Here is a 22,566-nt window from a genome sequence, read left to right on the forward strand (position 1 = left end):
ATGAAACTGATTTTACAGGTCTATCCCTATGATGATTAACTAAATAACTGTTATAGGGCTGGATTAAGGTTTGTCCTCAATGGCATCAAAATCTTTCTCTTCCTTACATCATCCCTCCATTTGGTTATCTCCCCCTCACATTGACCCTGCTGTGTAACAGACATAGCAGACGTTTCTGAGGCTGCCTAGGCTCGCGTGAGGTTTAAGCACATTAATCTAATGTTCTTGCTTTGGTTGTTTCTGAGAAATGCGCACACTCAAGTTCACATTTATCTGAGACTAGAACAAAGCAACAGAGAACCACTGTGGATTCTGAAAACTTGAGTAGTCTAGTATGTTACATAGGTGATTCAGTAGCATCCTACATATGCTACCCAGGTTGTTTTGTGCTGTTATTTGTACATTATTTATGTTATTACAGCAATCAGACTATATATCAATATTTTTAATCTTGGTCCCATTGTAAAATTCTGCTGTCATTTTACATAGTCTGGAGTCTGACACTTGCTGTGAGCAGTTAGGGTGCGAGTTAGTTGTCTGTGTAGAGGCATCTAGTGTCATTCTTCGCACCTAAGGATATCCAAGACATGTATGGGACAGAATGTGTGATTAGAACCTGCACAGAGCTTGGACTCACTAAAGTCAGCTGGAAACTGGGTGGGACATTTTAGGGTATCTAAAATGATACTAGACTACTACCTAGAGGATGAGATTTTTTCCTTTTTTCAGTACTGGCAAGCAGCAAAGGAAAGGAAGGAATCTGATTTACTTGACTTTATTTGTGAGTAATTTTATCATATCGATGTAAGAGATAACAGTAATTGAAGAGATGGTGTTGAGTGGAGCGTGCTGGTAAATTAATCGCATGGCATTTGATCCTGCCTTATTGAAATGGAAGGGTGCTTTTACCCTCAGACTTCATATTCCCCAAGCACTGTAACATATAGCTTTTCAGAATCAGTGGCAAATGCAAGTCTATGTCTTAAAAATATTGGCCACACCAATACAAGAATTGGATTGCTAATCTAGTCACATAAAGAGTGGCAATAATATTAATTTTGAAGCATCTTGCTTATTCTGGAGCATGAGAGTAGTTTAGAAAAAAAAGACTGATTAGCTAAGCTGCTGAGAGCCAGTGGGTTGAGAGGGAAGGGAGTACACTCAGCAGTGCTGGAAATGAGTTTGCCCTACCCTGTACTTCCCAATTCAGTGCTCTGTTCAGCTTCCATCCTCAGCTTTCAACTCAGATATTGCATAAGTAGCAGCACAGCCTTTTGCTCCTACCACTGCTGCTTTCCAGAGTGGCCTTAGTTTTAAACTGACAATCAGATTTTTGTGCTAAGAGTTGAAGAGAGCATCTGCCTTTCTGATTTTGTTTTGCCAACATGTGGCTTTTTGTTGTTCCAGAATCTCTTTAGCATTTGTCACATTGAATTTATACTGGAATAAACTCTAGCTTAAGCTGCTATTTTGGCAAATCACTTTAGCCTTGGGGCTGGGTCAAACATTTATCGGCCTCTACAGTATGAGCAGAGACCATAGGAGATGTGCAGCTTCTTCAATATGAGGCTTTTCTGAATCCAGCTCCAGTGTGATGAGTAACAGTGGAGGACATGGAAAACTCTTATCCAATTTAATCCAAAACAAACAGAGCTGGGCAAACACTACCCTGGGGAGCTACTAAGTGTAATATTGCAGTCTGCACTTAGAGCGTGGCTTTCATGACAATTAAATGTCTTTTTCAGTATTTTTTTCAGTACATTGAGATGATTATATTGAACTTCAGTTGTTTTACAGAGATATCCCAAATGCATTTAATACGATTCCCACTGAAAAGTGGCAATTAAATATAAGAACTGTTCTTTTTCTATGTACAACTGCAAGTCCCATTTTCATATTATTCTTGAGTCCAGCCATTTGTCTCATGGAAGATATTTCTATTTAAATTAGTAGCTAATTATTGAGACAACTGTTCTGTAATCTGATAGTTAATGGAATATAACCTGATGAGAAGGAGGAGAAGGTCCAGCTTTAAGGTCCTGTTCTGGACAGTTAATTCCCATGCAGTGTTTTCAGTAAAGCCATGTTACAGAAGGAATTTCTCTCCATGAGGATCCCAGATTAGAAACTTGCCTGAATTTAGTAGGGGAATGCAGTTTTGCTGAAAACTCCTTGATTTTATCTCATGGTCCTTCCCAGCACTTGGAGTTACTTGCCTGGCATAGGCTTGTTTAGAACAGCTGACATGATAGTCAGCTAGTGATCAAAACAGAAAAATAATGAAGATAGCCTGTAAAATGTGACAGACTATGCCTGCGCTCTGACCTTAGAATGCCAGTTTTTACCTTCGACTTTAGTGTGAGAAATGGTCTTTCAACGAGAAATATCACTGATATTTTTGTTAATGTTCGTTTAAGAAAACTATGTATAATATAATAATAAAAAATATTTTGGAGGATAAAGAGGAAAACAATTTAGGTACAAAGGACATGCAGATATACTTGCAAGTCTCTGCTGTCTTGTTATCTTATGGTGTGGTTCTGGAGTTGTATTCAAATCCATATTATCCAGCCCTTTTCATTTATAATTTCTGCATCTCTTAATCATTTAATGGGAGCAAGATTCTAGTAACTAGGAAAACAATGCACTTTGCGAGCCAAGAGTACGCTAATCTGGGACACAATGGGCCAGAAAGAAATAAAGGTAGGAAAAACATGGGGGCTATTGAGAGACTAGGGAGTGTCTGGTGTTGTTTAGGCTGTGATTCAATGATGCACAGATGTGGTAGGTTTTATATCCAGTCTGCAGAACTTCAATCTGATAGTTCTCATTTGTTCAAAAACTGTTGATGGTTTATGCAGGATTAGCCATCTTCCCACCTCCCGCATCCAGCATGTGCTCCCCATAAACACTGTCATGGGCACTTCAAAAGAAATTCGATCCTGCGAGCACTCCAGATCTAACTGGGATCTCGGGTGCGCAGATCTCCCGTTATTATAGAAGAACCCACTGCAGCTATTTGCCCTATTATTAGCCCGAGTAAGGCTTCCCCTCCACCCTCTTCTGTTTCACAGGAGATTTCTAAAGATTTGTTGTAAGTGCTGTAAGAAAGCTTAAGGTTCAGGAGTAAACTATTCTTGTCAGTGATACTCCAAGTGTGTATGAGCTTTTGTTCTCTACATCTTATCTAGGAGGCCAGTAGCTCTTTAAAGACCTAACATCAGTCCTTTCTCATGGTAGACATAGAGCCCTTCAGCTCATAGTAAATTACCATCCGGTCTAGTACCATGTGAAGAACGAATTGGGTGTTCTGTTTGTTGACTTCTGAAATTGATCAAGCCACTAAGTACCCATTATGAATGAAACGACCCATTTCTACTAGAAAAAAATAGCCACTGAGGAAACAATTTGTACACTGTCACATCTTTCACACATTTTGTCTTCTTGTGTAGAGCCAACTACAGTGAAAAAGCTTTTCGCGATTTTGGTTTTGTTTTGTTTTGTTTTGTTTTTATTTAGAGTTGGAGAGGGCTATATTTAATTTTTTTAAATATTATGTTTAGCTAAGTTTGACTGCATCAGTGTCAGGTTGGTTGCTGTTCAAATTAAACTTCGGGGGAAAATTCTCAACTTACAGACAGCTTTGTCAATTATTACAATGATTTCAATTACATTATATTTTGTCCAGTATGTTCTCTGATCATAGGTTACAAATGTAACTAAATGCTGCAAGTGTAGGACTCAGTTTGGAGATTTGTGAAATTTTTCCTGTCCAGAAATGTTGCATGATTGTAATATGAGCATTTTATAATCTCAGGCAAAATTTTGTTCTAAATACGCCAATAAGGGAATTGTTTTCAATTAAACCAAATCAGTTATCCGTGGTCTGTATTTACTTTAACACTGATTTGGGGTCTTAACAAAATAAATCAACTATAAGATTACCAGTATTTTCTAAGTACCAAAATACTTTTCTAGATGTTTAGATCACTGTCGATTTTCTCTTTTGTGAATGTCCAGGCATGACATTGGAGGATATTAAAGACATAGAAAAGGTTAATTATATTAACTATAAATATATACAAGAATAAAAATACACAAGATTAAAACCTTGAGGTTTTCTCAATTGCAAAATACTTTTGTAAACTGGCTTGAAAAGGGAGTAACCTCAATTTAAAATAAACTTACAACTTCCAAATTTCAAGGGGCAAGCATGTACGTCCATAGGAAAGTCTTCTAAATGCATTGGACATTCTGCTCTCACAGTCAATCTATAACAGATTAATGAGCAAAAGGACACATTTATTCTAGTTTCATAGAAATAGCAAATAGACTTCTATTAAGACACATAGAGTAAGTATAGCATAATATCTGTTATGTGATTAATTATCAACTAGAACAGGACCCGAATTGTCTGGCTGGGGGTGCCAATAGCCATGTGTGGACACAGCAGTGCATCTGGGTCTGGCCCTCTACCACATTCACTGTATAGCAAAGACATGCTCAGACTTCTAATTTGGCATGAGGATTAGAATCTATTAACAACTGAACTTGGTTCCTTGTTGTCATCATTAAATTGGTGCACTCTGGATGCTTGGACATTTACTGCAATCATTGCATTGTTATCAGCTTGGGTGCAAACATGTTTCTCAGTAAAAGAGATTAAATAAACTATAAACAGTCACATACCACACATCAGCAAGGAACGAACAATAGTACTTGAATACTGGGCAGAAGATTGCTTCAAGGCACTTGCAAAGGTGAGCAAATAGAAATGGTTATGGTCAAAAAAGAGATATATGTGAACGATGTGCTGCCAAAATAGTGTTCCTGTGAATTTAAATCCTTATCAGTCAAGCATTTAGGAAGACAAGAAAAATTGACCTGGACTTGTGTAACTACCAGCCTAGCAGATTCTACCCTATCCTAAGCAGTCTTTAAAGATGTAGAATAAATTGAACATATTTGACAGAGTCCCAAAAGCCTGGAGACTTTGTTTTCTCCAAATACTTGCACTGCTTTTAAAAACATCTTTAAAATTGTTAAAAGAAAACTCAGTGTTCACCTATGTACTAAGCTATTTATCTTGACCTTAGTCAACAGAATCACTTTATGCCTTGTTTGATTCCATGGAGACATAAATGAGGGATGTGTAGCTCTGTAGAGACAGTATACCATTTTTTTTTCATTGTTTCTTTTGCAGTCTTTTAATCCAGAATGCTTCCATGACTGTGTGTCGTTATTTCAAAAGGATTTAACTCCTCTGCTGAAAACTAGGTAGCCAAAGTGCCAGCACAGAAATAATTTTGTCTTCTAACCTTCCAAAAGCGTTAGTGAATTGGTTTTCCTGTTATGAACGGAATAAGACATGTCTGGTTTTAGATTATTGTGCTGTGTATTCCCAAGCACAAGAAATATGAAGAATGGAGAATGAATCCTCTGTGCATCTGCTAGTTCTTAGCATCTGCTTTCTATAGGATCCAAAGATTAATAATCCTTGCATACCATCTAGTATTCTAGATTATATTAAGTTTTCGTTTTCAGGCTTTATAATACTTTGCTAATGGAATCCTTGAAAGCAACTCCAAAGTAAGGTCCTTTGCAAACTGATGGATTCACAATACTATAGGTACCTTTTCAAAATCATGCATTAAGACACATCCAGGCAGTGTAAAGGTAGCACAGCAGGAGGGAAAAAAAGCCATACCAGCCTAAATGCCTCAGTTTGTCCATCATTCCATGGCCTATTGTGAAAATAATTATGAAGCAAGAATCAAATAATGATCAAAAAGGAAACCTGTTACCTGTTTGGAAAATATGATGCTTTAACAAGTTAAATTATGAAACTGAACGAAGGATATAATGAACGAAGGATATAATGTTTTAGGACTCACCTCATCGTATATAGCAACGTCCCATCCTCAGTAATTCGTAATAGTTTATTTGGCATTGTCATGTTATGAGCCACAGACTTCTTTCCATTGTGGAAAAAGGTATCAGGTGTCCAGATTTTGCTGGCCATTAAATTATTTAGCCGGAGAACAGTCATAGGTCCTTTGAATTTTAGTCTCTCATCTTTCCAGCTTTGACGGAAAAATACATCTATAGTGTATTCCTACGTCAATTCAGAAAAAAAGGGAAACACTTGTGACGCCATATGTTGCAATATGAGAACTTGAAAAGTATATTCTTATTGTTTCCTAGAAGCAAGATGACTATTAAGGAAATCAGCAATTACCAGAACATTTCTTCTCTATATTACAATGTACCCGAAGCAGTTATTAACCAGTTACAATATCATTACTGTGTTCAACAGAAAAAAGGTTAGGGAGAACTGTATATCAAGTTAGACAAGAACGTGAGATATAGTGGAAACAAAATAATTCATCCTTTTCTCACTTTTCCTTCACTTTCTAAAAAACTGTAATTTGAAGCTGTAGATATGCAGCCAGTATGCATAGCCCAGGAAGGATATGTCTCTTGGAATAAAACAAGCTTTGTGAGACAGGGTCTTCCTAGAGTCTTTTGTTCTGTTTCATTAGCATAAACATGTAGTCAACCTGCAAAAAGTTCACAGTTCACTTAGAATTATGTGGTCCAATTTATGAGATGTTGAATGGCTCATTGGTCCAAATCACTGGACTACAGCTAGCAAAAGCTGGCAACAGCTTTGGACCAAGAATTATAGTTGTTTATGCAAGGACTAGGTCAATGGGGAAGAGATGCAGTGGCTTACTCAGTGTATGTAGGGTGTATCAAAATAACCAGCGCTCACTATGAAATGAAAGAATTATTTGTTACAAACCAACAGGAACAAAGTTAAGAGAGAGAAGATGGGAAGGAAAAGTGTGTTGGAGTATTATACTATAAATACAGAGATACATGGGGTGAAAGTGGGGAAAACTCCTGTGGATGCAGTGTAGTATAATATTTTCCCTGGGAAAAATTCCATTCAGTCATGAAAGTTTAGTGTGGGATTACCCTGACCCTTCCAACCCTAATGGTTATGCTATTGTGATAGACATAAAAAGTAGCTGTCCAAACACTGTTCAAAATTACCCTGAATTATAATCTTTTGTCTGAGAAACTGAACTTTTTCTAAGATCTCCTGCTAATGGAGGTGGCAAATCCTGAAATGAAGGAAATTCCTGAGTATGAAGGCACACACAGCTATAAGGACAAGGAATATGGTAGTAAATAGAAACATTCTGGAGCTGGTATGCAAAATCTCTCTGTGACAGACTTTCTTAGACTTGTAATTTTTCTATTAGCAAATGGTAACACTCCATACAATATAAGCAAATGTGAGCTGTTTATTTCTTGTGTAATTATCAGCAAGTAAGAATGGTGGTTCTTACTGATGGTGTGTTTTCCGTGGTTTTAGGGCAAGAAATAGCTAAATAAATTTCTTGTGGACTTGGAAATGTCGTAGTTCCATGGGGTGTTCTTAATTCGGGTTTGTTTGAGTTTTGGAGTTGGGGATTTATTTTTTTGTTTTTGTTTTGGATTTTTTTAATTTACATCCCGTATCTGTGAATCATTTAGGTGTATAGTTAATTTTATTTCCATTTTTTAAGTATGTGCTCAGTGAGCCCAGATGTGTTCAGCTCCAGTGACAGCAGTTGTGCCCTTACAGCCTACTGCTTGCTTCAAGAATTTCGCTGGGTCAAGGCTTTAGATTGAGCAGTGTGCAAAATCTCGTCCAGGTGTGCAGCAGAGTAGCAGAGAAGGAGGTTCAAAAGGCAGTAGATGGCATTAAAATATTGGATTTTCTCCATATTTTACTGTCTCCAAGGAAAATTTCCTCCTACACACATGGGGAAGGTAAAAGACATGCCCAGAAGGTGACATCATTTCAGCGTGCATGTAAACCATTCCCTTTTTATCTCTTTCAACTGCAAAGAAGGAGGTGAGTGGGAGGTGGTACAGGTTGAGAGAAGGGAGTCTGGTTCTTCACTTTATATGAACACAAGTTTCTTATGCTGGGAAAGAACATGGAGTCTGAGAGATCTGACAGCATAAGACAGAACTCAATTAAAAAGTAACTGACAGGTCATGTCTGGCACAGACTTAATCTGTCCCAGGCTGTTGCAGTATAGAGGATGAATTTATTTTGGCTGAGATTTCTCAACTCCTTAGCTTTCACTACCCACTTTAATACATACAGTAATTCTCCTCAAATGAATCCTGACAGACAGCTGATCTTTAAGATTAAGTCATCGGATACTTTAATTAAGTCTTTCTTCTACAGGAAGGTGCCACAGAGAACAAAGGAACAGAAGGATTTTTTCCAAACCATGTACTATAGCAGTGGTCTGTGTACAAATATAGGAGTGAGGTGAAATTCAGAATAAATTCTCCACAGTAGAGACTCTTCATTCCTTAGTGTGCAGGTAAGGAAGGAAGATTCCTGTCTGTGCTTTGGCAGTAAGTTGAATGATATTAAATATTTAAAGCACTTTGACTTAAATATTTTCTGATTTACTCATCTAATATCTCTTCTCAGAAACTGTAAAGGAATGTAGTAAGACAAAATTAAATTCCTGAGGAGCTTACAGTACAGAAGCAGTGGGAATGAAGGTTTACTAGGGAAAAAAATAAATATCTTTATGAGAAAAAGTTAATTTTAAAATGCTTCTTATCCCACATAATATACATCAAAAATTTCACAAAAGTGTGTCATGTGGGAATAGCCAGATATCTGTTGATTACTCCAATCCACCATCTGAGAGAGCGTGCCTGAAAACCTGCAAAGCTCTTCCAGGAAATGATATTTTTAAAAGTGCTTTTTTCCTCTTTAACTTTATTCACAAGTTTAAGAACAAGCCAAGACATTCTCTTTATAGATTAACAGGTTATGTCTATACTGCTCTTAAAAAAGTGTATTGAGAGTGGGTAGGAACACCATGTACTCCCTGATATATCAACCTACTATCTATATAGCTGCCTCATTGGATTCCGCAAACAGATGGTCTCTAGGTATGCTGATGTCTCACTGTGGCTGTAGTTTCATAACACATGGCGTCAGCTGGAAAAGCTCATTGCCAGTTCCCAGCCATCCATCCCAGGCTCAGACAGCAGCGCATCGTTCCCCCAGTGTGCCAGTACAGCTGCATGAGGCCTCTCTCTTACCAAATCCCACAGCCCAGGCTACACTTACCTTAAATCTGCTCACTGGAGCAAATTTGGGGTAGCCCTCAAGTGACAGTGTCGACAACCAACCTGTAGTATGCCCAGAGGAATTTGCACTACATGTACACAGGAATTAATATAAACTTTATATTCTGCAAGTCCTTAATTTTATCTTTCTCTCTCTGCCTCTGATTTCACGCTTATTTCCTTACGCAAAAGAGTTAGCATGAGTAGGCAGCACACACGTTACTTTTTAGGAAAGGTGAGTAGGAGTTTTATACTAAATACTCTTCTGTAATTCCTTAGTTTCCAAAACACATGAACACCTGCCTGTGTGTTTCTTGGCCGCACACTATATTAAGAAGAATGATGAATTCTTTCTCCTGTTTAATTGAGAATCAGGAGCCATGTGGTATGAGCTTTTAATTATTTTTGACAAATATTTTTGTAGGTAGTGATGGCTTATGGTACAGTAATTCAGCTACACTGAATTACAGTTGAAGTCAATGTTTTGGGTTTTGGTTTTTTTTAAATATGCCTGTTCGTATTTCTGAAAGTAGATTATTTTTGGCTTCAGTATTATATTCCTCCTTAAAACTCAAATCCCATACAAATATCAGTTCATCCTAGGAATGACAAATTAGCTTTACCTTCTACTTACTAATTAAATCACCTGAAACTACAAAGTAGAGGTAGCCGCTGAAGTCCAAACATTACATAGTCCCAAGTACTTCAGCAGGCCTATCAGTTACTCAAAACTTATGTCTGCATGTAGGATAGCATCCATGTCCATTTGTTTATTAGATCGCTATTCGTTAGTGGAGTTTTCTAGTAAAAATGACTCAGCAGAGCAAACAATAGCTTAGCCAGCTGACTTACAGCAAGCAATGCCAATAAATATTAATACAGAGCACACATTCACCCACGTACATTTATTACTCTTTTTTTTCATTGATCTCTCATAAACATCTACATCCAGTCCAATGCATTAAATTTCATTAATTTTCAGGAAATTAACAAGAGGTCCATCCTGAAAAGGCAGATTTCTATAGAACTGCAGCAGCCTCAGATCACTTACAAACTGCAGCTGCTACAGTTTGAATTCAAAGACTATTAAATTAAAGTTAAATGATAAAAATTAATCACAAGACTGTTTGAAATTTCCAGTTTGTCCGGTGGTGATTGGTTACCTGTTTTGACACAGAAATGGGAAAGCAAGATGAGGTGTTTTACCAAATACAAATAGTGTATATCAGATGTTTCCATCAGTCTTTAATCCAAGGAATGTGCCCTCTTTAATGTAAAATTTAGACTAAGAAGTAAACATGGTAATTTCACAACATTATCATAGAACAAAAAAGCAGAAATCATTTATTTATTTATTCATTCTTCATGGTATATATACTGCTTAGACAGTATTGTATGTATGTCCTGAGAAGACAAATCACCAGTGCAGTTATTTCCCTAGATTACCCTCCTATTGTAAGTAATCTCAGCAGAATGACTGGTCAGAACTTTTGTGCTGCCACCGAGGCTATTCTTTCTCATTTAAATATCATGCCATCAGTTACAATTATAAATATGACTGTAGTTTTATAAATGCTGTTTTCCAAGCAATCAGGAAAATGGTGTCTTTGCATAAATTTAATTCAGGAAAATAAAGTATCTTGTAAAAGTTATTCTCTGTTATTCCATCCCTTAACATTGTTTAGAGTAGTCAGAGACCTGTAGTAACCTGGTGTTTAAGGCCTGTCTACAGATTTTGTTTGAATTAAACAACTGGCAGTTTTGTGGTAAGGAACTTGTTTCCTTTCCTGTGATAATGTGTTGGGGTTTTGTTCTGTTTTGTTTTGGGTTTGTGTTTTTTTTCCCCCTGTTTTTATTTTGGTGAATGTATTTAGCTAACTGTAGCCAGCTACAAGGTTGAACTGTTTTCTTCATTTAAATTAATGAGGATGCGTTCAGCATTCATCCTAACACAGAATCCAGCAGATACTAGTGAATGCAGACCAGGCTTTCCCTGTCAATAGCAACCTATTTGTGAAGACCTCATTTCTATGCAAAATATTAAGTACCTTATGCGTAATTTCACACAATTTTTAATATCTCTTAAGAACAGAGCTCACAACATCTTCATTCAGGGTTCTGAATTTCTCCATTCCCTGCAGTTATCTAGCAATTTCATTTCAATATTTATTCCATGAAGAAGTGACACTAATTCTCTCATTAATCTTCTCTCTTTCAGCAGCCAAGATCTAGGAAAGTCACTTCCCATTGATCAGTAGCTTTTAATATAAAACTACAGGTTAGACTGTATGAATGTCACACTGTAGGCATAAGTGTTAATTGCATTTTAAGATGATGATCTTTCTCAGCAAATTGGATCAGTGGTGTGCTAGCAAGGACCTGAGCAATCATTCTCAGAAGAATTGTGTATCCAAACCCTAATGCATTTCATAATATATTATGTAGCAAATAGAAGGTCTGTTAAAACACTTATTAAAGTCTCTGAGGCTGCTAATTTCAGGGCACTTAAATGCAGCCACAACTAGCAGGAAATGTTGCATATAAAAGCTGACAGCATTTTGGAATACAGGGTTTAATAAAGGCCCAGCCTTAAAAGGAGTAAATAAGTTACATATAGATCTTTCATCCTCCAAATTAAAAAGACAAGACAAAATGAATACTGTAGAAATATAGGCTATCACTTACCATATCATGGTCTGAAACAGGCCCAAAACTGGTGACGAAGATGTCAGTCTTCACTTCAGTTACACGCTCTGATGAAGCAGGAAATTAGGACAGTGAGTGCCTATCAACAGTCTTCATTAGATCTAACCACTACAAATTCTCACAATAAATAGAAAAATTATTGGCTTTCATTAGCCATTCTAAAATTGGTCTACAATACGGTCCTGGTAATTTATTGCTTCTCAATGTAATTTCACAGTCAGTATTGTCAGCAACAATCTTTTTACTGCAGTGGTTTTAAACACAGAACTTTTTGAGACATGGCTTGTGATGCCAAAGTACAGCAGCCATAGCTCCGCTGCTGTGTAAATCTTTTTACTCTGGCTAATAAATCTTCTTGTCTGGTAACATAAACAGTGCTGTGTATTTTACACAGTACTCAAAAGTCTTATTGGGTACTCAGCGTTTCTGGGGAAGCTGAATGAAGGTCTCTAATAATTAACCATGAGCTTATGAATTTTGTCTTTTTTATTGAGATGCAGGAAGAAAAAGAGAGATAATGCAGCAAGGTGTGTAAAAACATACAGATATTTTATTTGGCATGAGTGAGAAATGACTGCACTGCCCTTAACTGCAACAAAAAAAGGAGTTAAAACTTTTCAAATAAATATCAGCTAAACTTATCTACTACAGTTTTTCACTTATGTATAACCATTATAGATTGTAAATGTTCAAGGTTGTTTTTAAATTGATACAGGCATTAACAACAGTAAATTTCTCAAGCTACCAATTTTTTTTTAATAGGCCTCGATGATAGGTTAGTGTAAATGATAATTCGGAAATCTAGAACGTGTACATAACACAGATTATATGTATTTACTATGCCATAAAGATGGACTTCTCTGTGATTTCAAAGATGTACATTTGCTTCATGGCACGATGCCCTTGTCCACTTCAGAAGGATATAATGATTTTAGTCGTCACAGATGCTGAGCCTGAGACACCTAAAATGGTGCTGATCTATTGTTAAAAGTCACTTTGAGAAACACAGGAGTTTAACCTCCCTCTTCCTCTCCTTTCCTCCCCCACTACATGCACTTTGGAACATCCTGGTATTTTCTAGGCCACACACCACGAAATATTCACCAAGGATGGCATATATCAAAATCACTCTACTGATTTAAATATAGCCACAGGGAGTAACACCACCTGGAGGCATAAATTCAAACAGCTAACCCCATCAGCTTTCAGAATTTACAGTGATGTAAGTCTGAATACATTTACTATAGTGCTGTACGAGCCAGCGTGGAGTTTTTAGTAGAAATTTCAAATACGGAATATGGAAGGAGTGATACATTCTCAAATAACTTAAAAAAAAAAAAGAGGGAAATTTAGAATATTAGAAGTAAACCTAAAGTGAAAAGGCTTACAGAGAAGTACAGGTATACTAAGCAAAAGTCATGCAGCAAGCAAAAAATGTCATAAGATTAAGAAATGCATCAATGTAGCAATCTGTATAATGCTATTTAAATATTTTCAAATAACTAAATTTAATACCTAACGTAATACAACATCCTGATTTCAAAAGGCCTTGGACTGCTAAAATATGATTTGTTCTGTCTAACAAGAAACTTCTGACGGAAGTGAAATAAGGAATCAAGATTAAGCAGCCAGTAACAGGATACATTTCTGTATCTGATGAAAAAGTTCGATGAGAATCAGTGTTCTACAGTGCACATGCAGGTTTTTCACTTTCATTCAAAAAGTCTACAAATTCTAAATACGTGTATGTAAGCAGTTTAATATAAGTGTTTGATATATATACAATAAAATATCTCCTTCTGTGAGACAGCAATAATCAAGATATAATATCAGATCTGATTCTACTGCCATTGTAATAATGCACCGAATGAGAGAGATTTTCTGTTAGTAAGTTAATGCAAAAATTAGATGGTAGCAAAGTAATCTCCAGGAATCATTATAAAGGTTAAAGGATGAAGTTTCTGATGTGCTACACATAATCACAGAAAGTAAAATACTATAATGTGACTGAATCACCTGATAATATTGTTTTTGTGCTTTATATCTGTGACTGAGATGTGTACAAACTACAGTGACTATTGACAAAAGCATGGGATAGGTGAAATTTCCTCCTTGGCTGTCCAGTGAAATTAATGTGTGACCTTAGCATTGTTTATAAGCTTTAGAGAAATATAAGTAATCTCTTGACACCTAATTGGCTCTGATCTTAAAGAAGTTCATAGTGAGAATTTAACCTTCTATTACTGGAAGAAGCATATGGCTGTCCAGAAATTGCTTGGCTTGGAAGAAAAGTATTCTCTCCTTCAGCCTATCACTTTAACAACAGTTCAAGAGGCTATGATCTTGTCTGAAACAGCTGGCAGAAAAAGGACATTGAGATTTCACAAGGTCCAGTAGAACATTGCTGAATGGATTCTTTTTAAGTTCAAGCTACTGAATCACCTTTTCTTTAAACTGAGAAATTAATAGTATCATGAAACCTATTAACGTTTTACATCTTGAAAAGTGAAACTCAGATGACCTTTTTTAAAGATCTTTCATTCTGACTGCCTGTCTCTCCGTCTCCTTTCAATGGAGGCACTGGTGTGATTAGGGGAGAGAAAGACACTAGATCCTCAGGCACAATCCATCATCCTTCAGTGGTGTAAACTTGAGAGTCTCAGCTCTGAGTGAGCCTCTAATATAACATAACTGATTTACCTTGGACAAGCAAAGAATATGCTGTTTGAATCAGTGGCATATTATGAATTCTAGCTTTTGGAGACATATGGTCAATCACTCTGAGAGCACAAAATGGAAACCAAAGACTTTGGCAGCAAGACGGAATATTTCCAAGGGAGTGGAAAAATGAGTGATGCCTTTCATTTCTGTATAACACTGAAGATATTTTAAGTGGCATGTAAGACATAAGTAATAATAGAAAATTCAGACTGTGAACTCAGAAGAGATTGTGTGTTCTTCATACTGATTACACTTCTGCAGAGCATCTAATCCCAGTTCTCTTCAAATGCAGATAAAGCCACTGTACACATCACCAAATGCTTTATTTTTCCTTTGATATGTACCTCTTTATCAAGAGCAATGAAAAATTGTGTGTGAACACACAGGAAAAGATTAGCCCCTCCAAAGCCATATGGAAGTTTTGAGATTTATATTTACTGTTTTACTAATTAGATGATTCAACTGTGCTTTGCTAAGGGCTTCAAAAGTTGTGAGTCAACCTTGTACAGGACATGTGTTTACTCATACAGTTGGGATTTATATTTAGAATCAAGGTTAACCACGTTCAGTCTGCAGCTTCATTAGCATGGGAAGGCTTAAACTATACTTCAAATGCCCAGGATGCATTTTCTCAGGAGCCTCAGATCCTGAGCAGTGGTCAAAACCTTCACAATATCCTTAAGAACTAGAGAAAATTATAAATCATTGAACAAAACAAGCTCAGGTCAGGAGCTGATCTCACTGCTAAGGATAAATCCACTGGTTGTAAACACATGCTAATGTCTCTTGATTACAAAATCTACCTCATGAACCAGGACTAAGTAATACAGAGGTATCTGTAGAAAATGTAATGATTCCAGTAAAAAAACAAAAACGAAAAACAAGGAAATTAATGACTTGCTAATTTTACTATAAGACAACCATAGGGTTCAGTAAAATAGCAACTGATTACCACACCTTGGCACTCTGGAACATGGCCTCATGCAATTGATCCACATATAGCTGTGAAAACAGCAGTCAGTGTTAACTACTGTAATTTTACTGTTTACAAATACTGTGTTTTGCTAATGATGCTAGACTAACTTATACTCTCAACATTAATAACAATAAATATTTTGATTTAAACTCCCAGGGAGCTCATTAGTGCTAGAATTGTGATTGGATTACAAATTGAGAACAAAAATAAGAAATACAGATTTATTTAAAAGGCAGGAAATGAGCCTATTTATCATAGGAAACTATATATTAACTGTTTCCCTTTCAGACCTGCTGGTATTTGAGCATAAGGCTTATTTGAATTGCATATTTTGGTGCTTTAAATTAATTCCATCTCATTTGGTACCGCACATGTTCCTGCTGCATGTTTGGTGTGTGTGCTACAGTTATTAAAATGGAAAAGACTTCTCCTATGGTTTTGAAGGAGAGGAATTTGGTTGCCTGTATAGCGTACTCTTACTGCTGAAAAAAGTCATGTAGACTAATCACCCTGGCTGCATCCTATGACGTGTTTTGGTTTACAAACCACAGCAAATACTCATAAGGATTTTGTGCTGCTGCATTTATAAAAGTAGAAACCAAAAGAGAGAAGTGCTTGCTGTCCTATGATCACCTGCTGTAGTCTGTGCTGCAGTCAAGGGTTTACCAAGAACTGTGCAGTGTCATGGCAGCAATCCCTGTGCCAGTTAACAGCTCAGAGCTGTTCATATCCCTCCTACTTCCCTACTGTTGTATTAGATCAATTTTCCTAGGGTCTTCTATGCCTTTTTACATCAATGTGGTGTCTACAGAGTGGCAAGAAGACCAAAATCAGCCCTTTCAGTTTTTACGGCGTTCAGTATAGCATCTAGTTGTTTTTTACTTGAAGAATTACGTGTAGGAGGTCCAGTATAGGACTCTCTTTTAATTTAGGGTAGAAACATTTAGGTTTAACTGAATTTTTATTATACATGTAGACAAAACCTGTATTTTCTTTAAACTTTAAGTTAGCCCATATACAAGTCAAAATCCAACAATTTCCATTTGGACCTCAATCACCAAGAGATAAATTTATATTATATTTATAGATAATGATCTCATAAAAACTGAATTCTAAAAGCTAATTAACATAATACTGTCAGGTTTATTTTCCATCACTATAAACATAAGCATTCTTTGGAAGCGATGAATTGCCGAGATGGGCTGATGTTCCACTTAAGAATAGTCACGCTCAATTTTGATAAACATTACACAGGAGAGGTCAACAAATAGCTTTTACTGATAGCATAAAGCAAGTATAACTGTTCAATACTAAGGTAATGTTGGTAATCTACTTGGGGTGATCTAATAGGCATTCATCCAAACTGTAAAAGCGAGTTTCATTTTAAAAGATTCTTGTTTGCCTTATCAAACCCACTCTTAGCTCTGTATTGAGCAACCTTTCTAGTACAAAATCCGTCTCAAAGGGATAAACCACATTTACAATTGAAAGGTCACAGACTGCGTGATATCCTTTAGTTTTAGAGAGGAGATGTGTGCACTGCAAAGGTGATAGCCTTAAAAAAAAATCTGTAACTGCACCTGATTTCATGTTTATAAATCTCAGCAACAGTACAACCAGCGTGCCCTGTGCAAGCCTGGTGAAGCCACGTGAAGACAACCCACAACAAAAGGCAATGGCATAGCCATTTATCTGAAGAACTTTTTTTTTCCACCATTTTTTTGTTTCCTGTCAAGTCTTTTAAACTCCCACTCGAAATATAGTAGCTTACTAGGAGAGGTCACCAAACACTGAGGTGAAATTTCCTACTTATTTAACTCCTTCCCAGCACAATCTGATCCTTTATTTTGTTCAGGATTGTGTATTTGAAAAGAGAACAGCATCTTTATTATTCAGGATATTTTTTATCACCTCTGGTTCTAGGATCCAGATATTTCCCACAGAAAATTATGCTATTACCTAAATGACTTCACTGTTCATTTTTTCCCTTAATGTCTAACATGATTTCCACTTTTTTCAGCTTCAATATTTTACTCTCTGCAATTCCTCCTCCTTGCTTTTTGTAAATTATTATCTTCTCATAGAGTTAATAGTTGTCATCTAGTATGATTCAGAACATTTTTACATTCATTTTTAAAGTTTTATTTTCCAGGCACAAATAACTGTAAATGTAGCTATTTGTCCATGTTTATGGATGGGTATAACAGATGCTATTTCCTGGCAATGTCTGACTAAGTGACTATGCCCACATATGAAGGAGGCAAGCATCTAAATAACATAATTTATATCAATAATTATTGATAGGAGGTGTAAATGTGCCAACGTGTAACATAGTGCTGTGTGTTTCTTTTAAAGAAAAATCAGATTAATTTTAGCTACAATGCCATTTTTAAAATAATTACCATATTCAGTCACTGTAACTTTTCACTGTGGGTCACCTACTCCTTTATTTATTTATTTATTCATTCTTGCTAATAAGAAATGACCTCTGTTTAATAGCAAAATGCTCAGAGCTACTCAGTTAATTTCAGATATGGCTTTACTGGGTTATCTGAACAATAGTAATTTTTATTCCCATAACCTTTAATGGAGCATATGCATGTTTTATTTTTCCTTTTGAAGTAATACCCCAAAAGAAGATCTGAAAAAAGGAAAGGAAGGATTTAATATTAATCTAACACTGATTCCATGCATACTGAAAGACTGATTCAAAATTCAGCACCTCTAAACTTTTCATTATCTTAATGCTCCACTTTTTAACCTGGCTTCCCAATGAATATGTACTACAGCTCCAACTTTGTAATGAGATCTCTTCAGGATCTTGTTCCTGGCTTCATGGTGCCTCATCTGCCTCGCCAGGATATTTATTTCAAACTATGAATCTGTTCATCGCACTAATAAGTTTGCAAACAAGATAGAGAAATATCATGGCACTTATTTCAAAAAGGAGGAAATTACTCTTATTAGTAAGAAGAACCATATCAAGATCAAACACCTTTCACAGTTCAATACAATTTTTCAGTAAGCATATTTTGTCACTGAATTCTTCATGCATAAACTCAAGGGAAGAGAAACAAACTGACTGAAGAAACTGTCATTTACTTTTTCTTCCATAGGTGGGAAAGAGAGAAATTGGTTCTCTTTTCTGTTTCATGCATAGTATTCTGTTTTCTGTAGGCGTATATGTTTGAAAAGCTGCACTAAAGAAGGAGAGGTCCTACAGGGATAAACAGTTTTCTGCAATATGCCCCTTTCTGTAGAAGAAAGTGACTGTACCATGCAATGGTGTACTTCATCTATTGTTGATGAAGGCATATGAAGACATAGAACAGGATAGATATTTCTGGATAGCTGCTGTGGTGTAATCAGTGGTACACAGATTACACCAGGAGGTACACCAGTGGTACTGGTGCCTAACAGTGTAAAATTCATTAATAGAACATATATATATATGAGGGTCTCTAATCTCTTAAATTCTCCGATAGCCATGTCACAGTTAATATGGAATGAATTGGACCTAATTACATATATCTAAACATGGCACTATATTTGTGCCTTTCTTTAGAGTAGATAAAAATCATGTTCTGACTGAAATATTTAAGACATCATTGACTTTGGGAAGAAAAATGAAATCACCGTTTTTACATTTAATTTTAACTTTTCCAGCAACAGATCATGCTGTAACTGAAGGCTATTGAACTTCCAACTCCAAAAACATTGCTTTATTTGATATATTGATTTAGATTTCTCACTAGATATTTTTCCATATGGAAAATTTCAGAATGCATTTCCCCATTATAACAAGTGTCTAAATCAAATGTGTCAGAATTGAGTCATCTGGAGGTTCTTAGCTCATATTTAGACACCTTAGCAAGAAGATTTTTCAGAGATGAATTTCAGAATTCCTGAGCAAACCTTTTAATTATAAATTGGTACCAGAATTGAAAGCATAGGCCTAGAGGTTTGTCTCTAGTGTCTAAAATATATCATGTATGTCTTTTGGATAACATATTATTTAACACTTAAAAGACTAAAGCTACTTCTTTTATTTTAAACATTATTTACTACCCACAATTTGATAAGATGTGGGATTTTTTATAATAGATAAATTAAATTTACTCTGTTGAACTGACACCATGAAACTGTAATGTACTAAGCAACAGGGAAATTGTGATATTCGAGGGGTTTGGCTAAAGGCAGGAACATGCAACACAATTCAAAAAGGGAGGGATGCAAAGATGATTTAAACGTCTCTAACCAAAGGTTAGAGAAATTATTCCAATACTGCCTTCCTTCAATCCCATATTTCCCATGCTCCACTCATTTTTGCTTTTAACTGATAGTGATGCAAATGGCTATTAAAATTTGTGAAAAGACTCAGTTCCTCCTACAGAAGCAGTTACGTTAAACAATCCTGCTCTCATGATCAAATTTTAGCTGGACTGAGTGATCCTTTCATGAAGTATTCAGACCTCTTCTCCCAGTACACCCTTGCAGTCTGGCTTCAGAATTATAGATAGAAACACACATATATAAGACTCTGTACAGATGTCCTTAGTTCTCTAATCTGCAATCCAGAGAATGAGAGAAAATCCTTTCCCTGCAGCTCCCTTTGTTTGCTTTTCTAGTAACAGTTCAACAAAACATAATAGCTACAAAACTCATATAAGAAATCATCATATGCTCAAAATTTTCCTGTAGACCTGTACCAGACTCTACACAGTTTGCAAAGTTTCATTTATTTATGGCCTTCTCTGCTATGTTTATTTACTATGATACAGTAGCTGACTGAACTGTACAGTTGCATTAATCAAAGATTAAGGAGCATTTATTTCTAAGCTAGTCCAAGTATTTACAAGTAAGCAGGCAAAAATACTGGTAGATAAATGTAAAAAGTTATTCTTATTTTGTTGTGTATTATCTGAAATAGCACACAAAAACGTAGACCAGCACATTTTAAAATGCATTAATTTTATGAACAGAATTTTATCTTTGGCCATTCCTTGAAGTCAGTGAAGTCAAACCATTGAAGAAGTTGGCTCACAATTCAAAACTGTTGCAAGGTGATAGCCTCAAACCATAGAATAAGCTTACCCTTAATTATCTTCCATTTCATCCTCAGGAGATGGTATAAAAATTCTAATGTAATACCCTGTTCTTCTTATAATGCAGTTCCTCTGAGAGCTATTACATGGTTGAACTATACTTTGTGGGGTGGGTTGCTCTGTTTTATTTTAAAGGAAAGATTAAAAAACAAACATCTGAAAGAAATAAATCCAACTTTTCCATGCACCAGAAAGACAGGTTTGTGCTTGTATGTTCAGAACTTCCACGTCTGTGAACAACAAGCTTTTAAGACCTAGTTTTGGGATTTTGTCAGAGCAGAACAAATCAGAGGGAACATAGGGATGCTGATAAAGACAATACCTTCATAACAAGGTTTTTAGAAAGATGGAATTGCTGTGTGGTTTTATATCTTTTTATGGATTCAGCACCAAGAGCAGAAGAAAAAAGACATTTTTATCAAGCTGCGAAGACAAAATGTTAGAGAAACAAATGCTGACATACCTAAGTAGAAAAAAAAATCTTATAAACTTCTCTGAGACTCTTATGGCTAAGGCTGATTGATGCTTTCACTTCTAAAACGAAATATTCTCATGAAGGTAGTCATAGATAGATGTGCTGTTTAGGCCTGATTCATAAACTTGTCATTTGTCAGTTCACAGGTTATATTTTATTCTTCATACAATTTTAATACATATTCAGAGGTCTTCTTGAATCGTGAACCATTTTCTTGTTTGGCGTATAAGTGTGAGAAAATCAAGTATGTGAAAGACAGAGAAGGCGTGGCATTTTTGAAAAGATGGATACTGCATGTCAGCATTATTTTCAGTTTATATAGAAACAGAATTGAAATGAGTATATAATAGGAAAACAGCATTGTTTTACCTAACACATAACCTTATATAAAATCATAATACAACACACCTCCCAGTCCTGGTCTCAAGCGGTTATCGTAGCCATCCAGCAGACGATCCAATATTCTGGTAAATACTGTGGTATTGTCTTTAAGTTCATCTTGTGATGAGGTTTGTCCATAGCTGAAATACAGAACCATGAAGACTGAAAAACAGGAATTCACCAATAAGATTATAAAGCAATTCAAAATTCTGTTTAATCTTGCTTATACAGGGTTTACGTTCACAATATCTCCCCCCTAAAACAATATTGTAATACTTTATAGGGTTCTTTCACTGAAACATTTTCTTCTTAAATTGTACATTTTTTGTAAAATCCTTGAAAATCAGTGCCTCTCTGTAAACAGTGAGCAAATGGGATGTCAGTTCCTCAGTGTTCATTTCATTATTCATTAATGATTATAATGTTCTGTGTGTTCCTCAGGAAAAGGCTCATTTGTCAGCAAAAGATAACGTGTTTACTTCATAATAGTTATAAAGGGTTTGCATAGGAAGAAAGGTAGAGTAATTTAGAATATTGACACTTAAGTACTGAAATAAACTCTAGAATAAAGATAAAAAAATACAGAGTTGCCTACCTTATGAATATAGAAGTCAGTCAAGTGAGCATTCATTTTCAATATAAAATTTTGCTTTATTTCCTATTTTCCTTTAGCAATTAGATTTGGAGCAATACCTCCAACTTTTCCTTACAAATGTGCAACAAAACCATCTGTTGATACAGAAATCTCTTATGTCTGTCAAACTTCACTTACGGATCCCTAATGTGTATCTCTAACTCAGGCAAGGGTCCTAAAATTTTGCTTGAACAAGGATCAAATTGAGCTCTTTGAGCTCAGCTACCAAAATCTTATTTTCATCAATACAAATGGAATGGAATCCTTGGGCTTAGTGGTTTCTGTCTGCTGTAGATTACATCAGAATCAACCTTTTTCTTAAATCTGAAACCTTTACCTGTCATAGATGATTCTCTTAATCACAGATTACAGTCGTCTTAAAGCCAAACCCAGTATTGTTTTTTCATTC

At 35.9% G+C, this 22,566-nt stretch overlaps 1 protein-coding gene across 3 annotated transcripts in view; it reads right to left on the reverse strand.

Annotated features, from left to right (window-relative positions):
- GABRA1 (gamma-aminobutyric acid type A receptor subunit alpha1) overlaps positions 1-22,566 on the reverse strand; it is a 42,913-nt gene that overhangs the window by 14,756 nt on the left and 5,591 nt on the right. For all 3 annotated transcript variants that reach the window (XM_061456567.1, XM_061456568.1, XM_061456569.1), the window contains exons 3-6: positions 21,551-21,663; positions 11,845-11,912; positions 5,895-6,115; positions 4,189-4,271 (exon numbers count right to left, since the gene is read on the reverse strand). In XM_061456567.1, the coding sequence (XP_061312551.1) occupies positions 4,189-4,271; positions 5,895-6,115; positions 11,845-11,912; positions 21,551-21,663 (485 nt within the window). The remainder of the gene's footprint in view (positions 1-4,188; positions 4,272-5,894; positions 6,116-11,844; positions 11,913-21,550; positions 21,664-22,566) is intronic.

Source organism: Pezoporus flaviventris, unplaced genomic scaffold (assembly GCF_033815535.1).
Source record: "Pezoporus flaviventris isolate CSIRO_AGI_PZ_B2104156 unplaced genomic scaffold, CSIRO_AGI_Pfla_v1 ptg000023l, whole genome shotgun sequence".
In the NCBI taxonomy this organism is placed as follows: domain Eukaryota; kingdom Metazoa; phylum Chordata; class Aves; order Psittaciformes; family Psittacidae; genus Pezoporus; species Pezoporus flaviventris.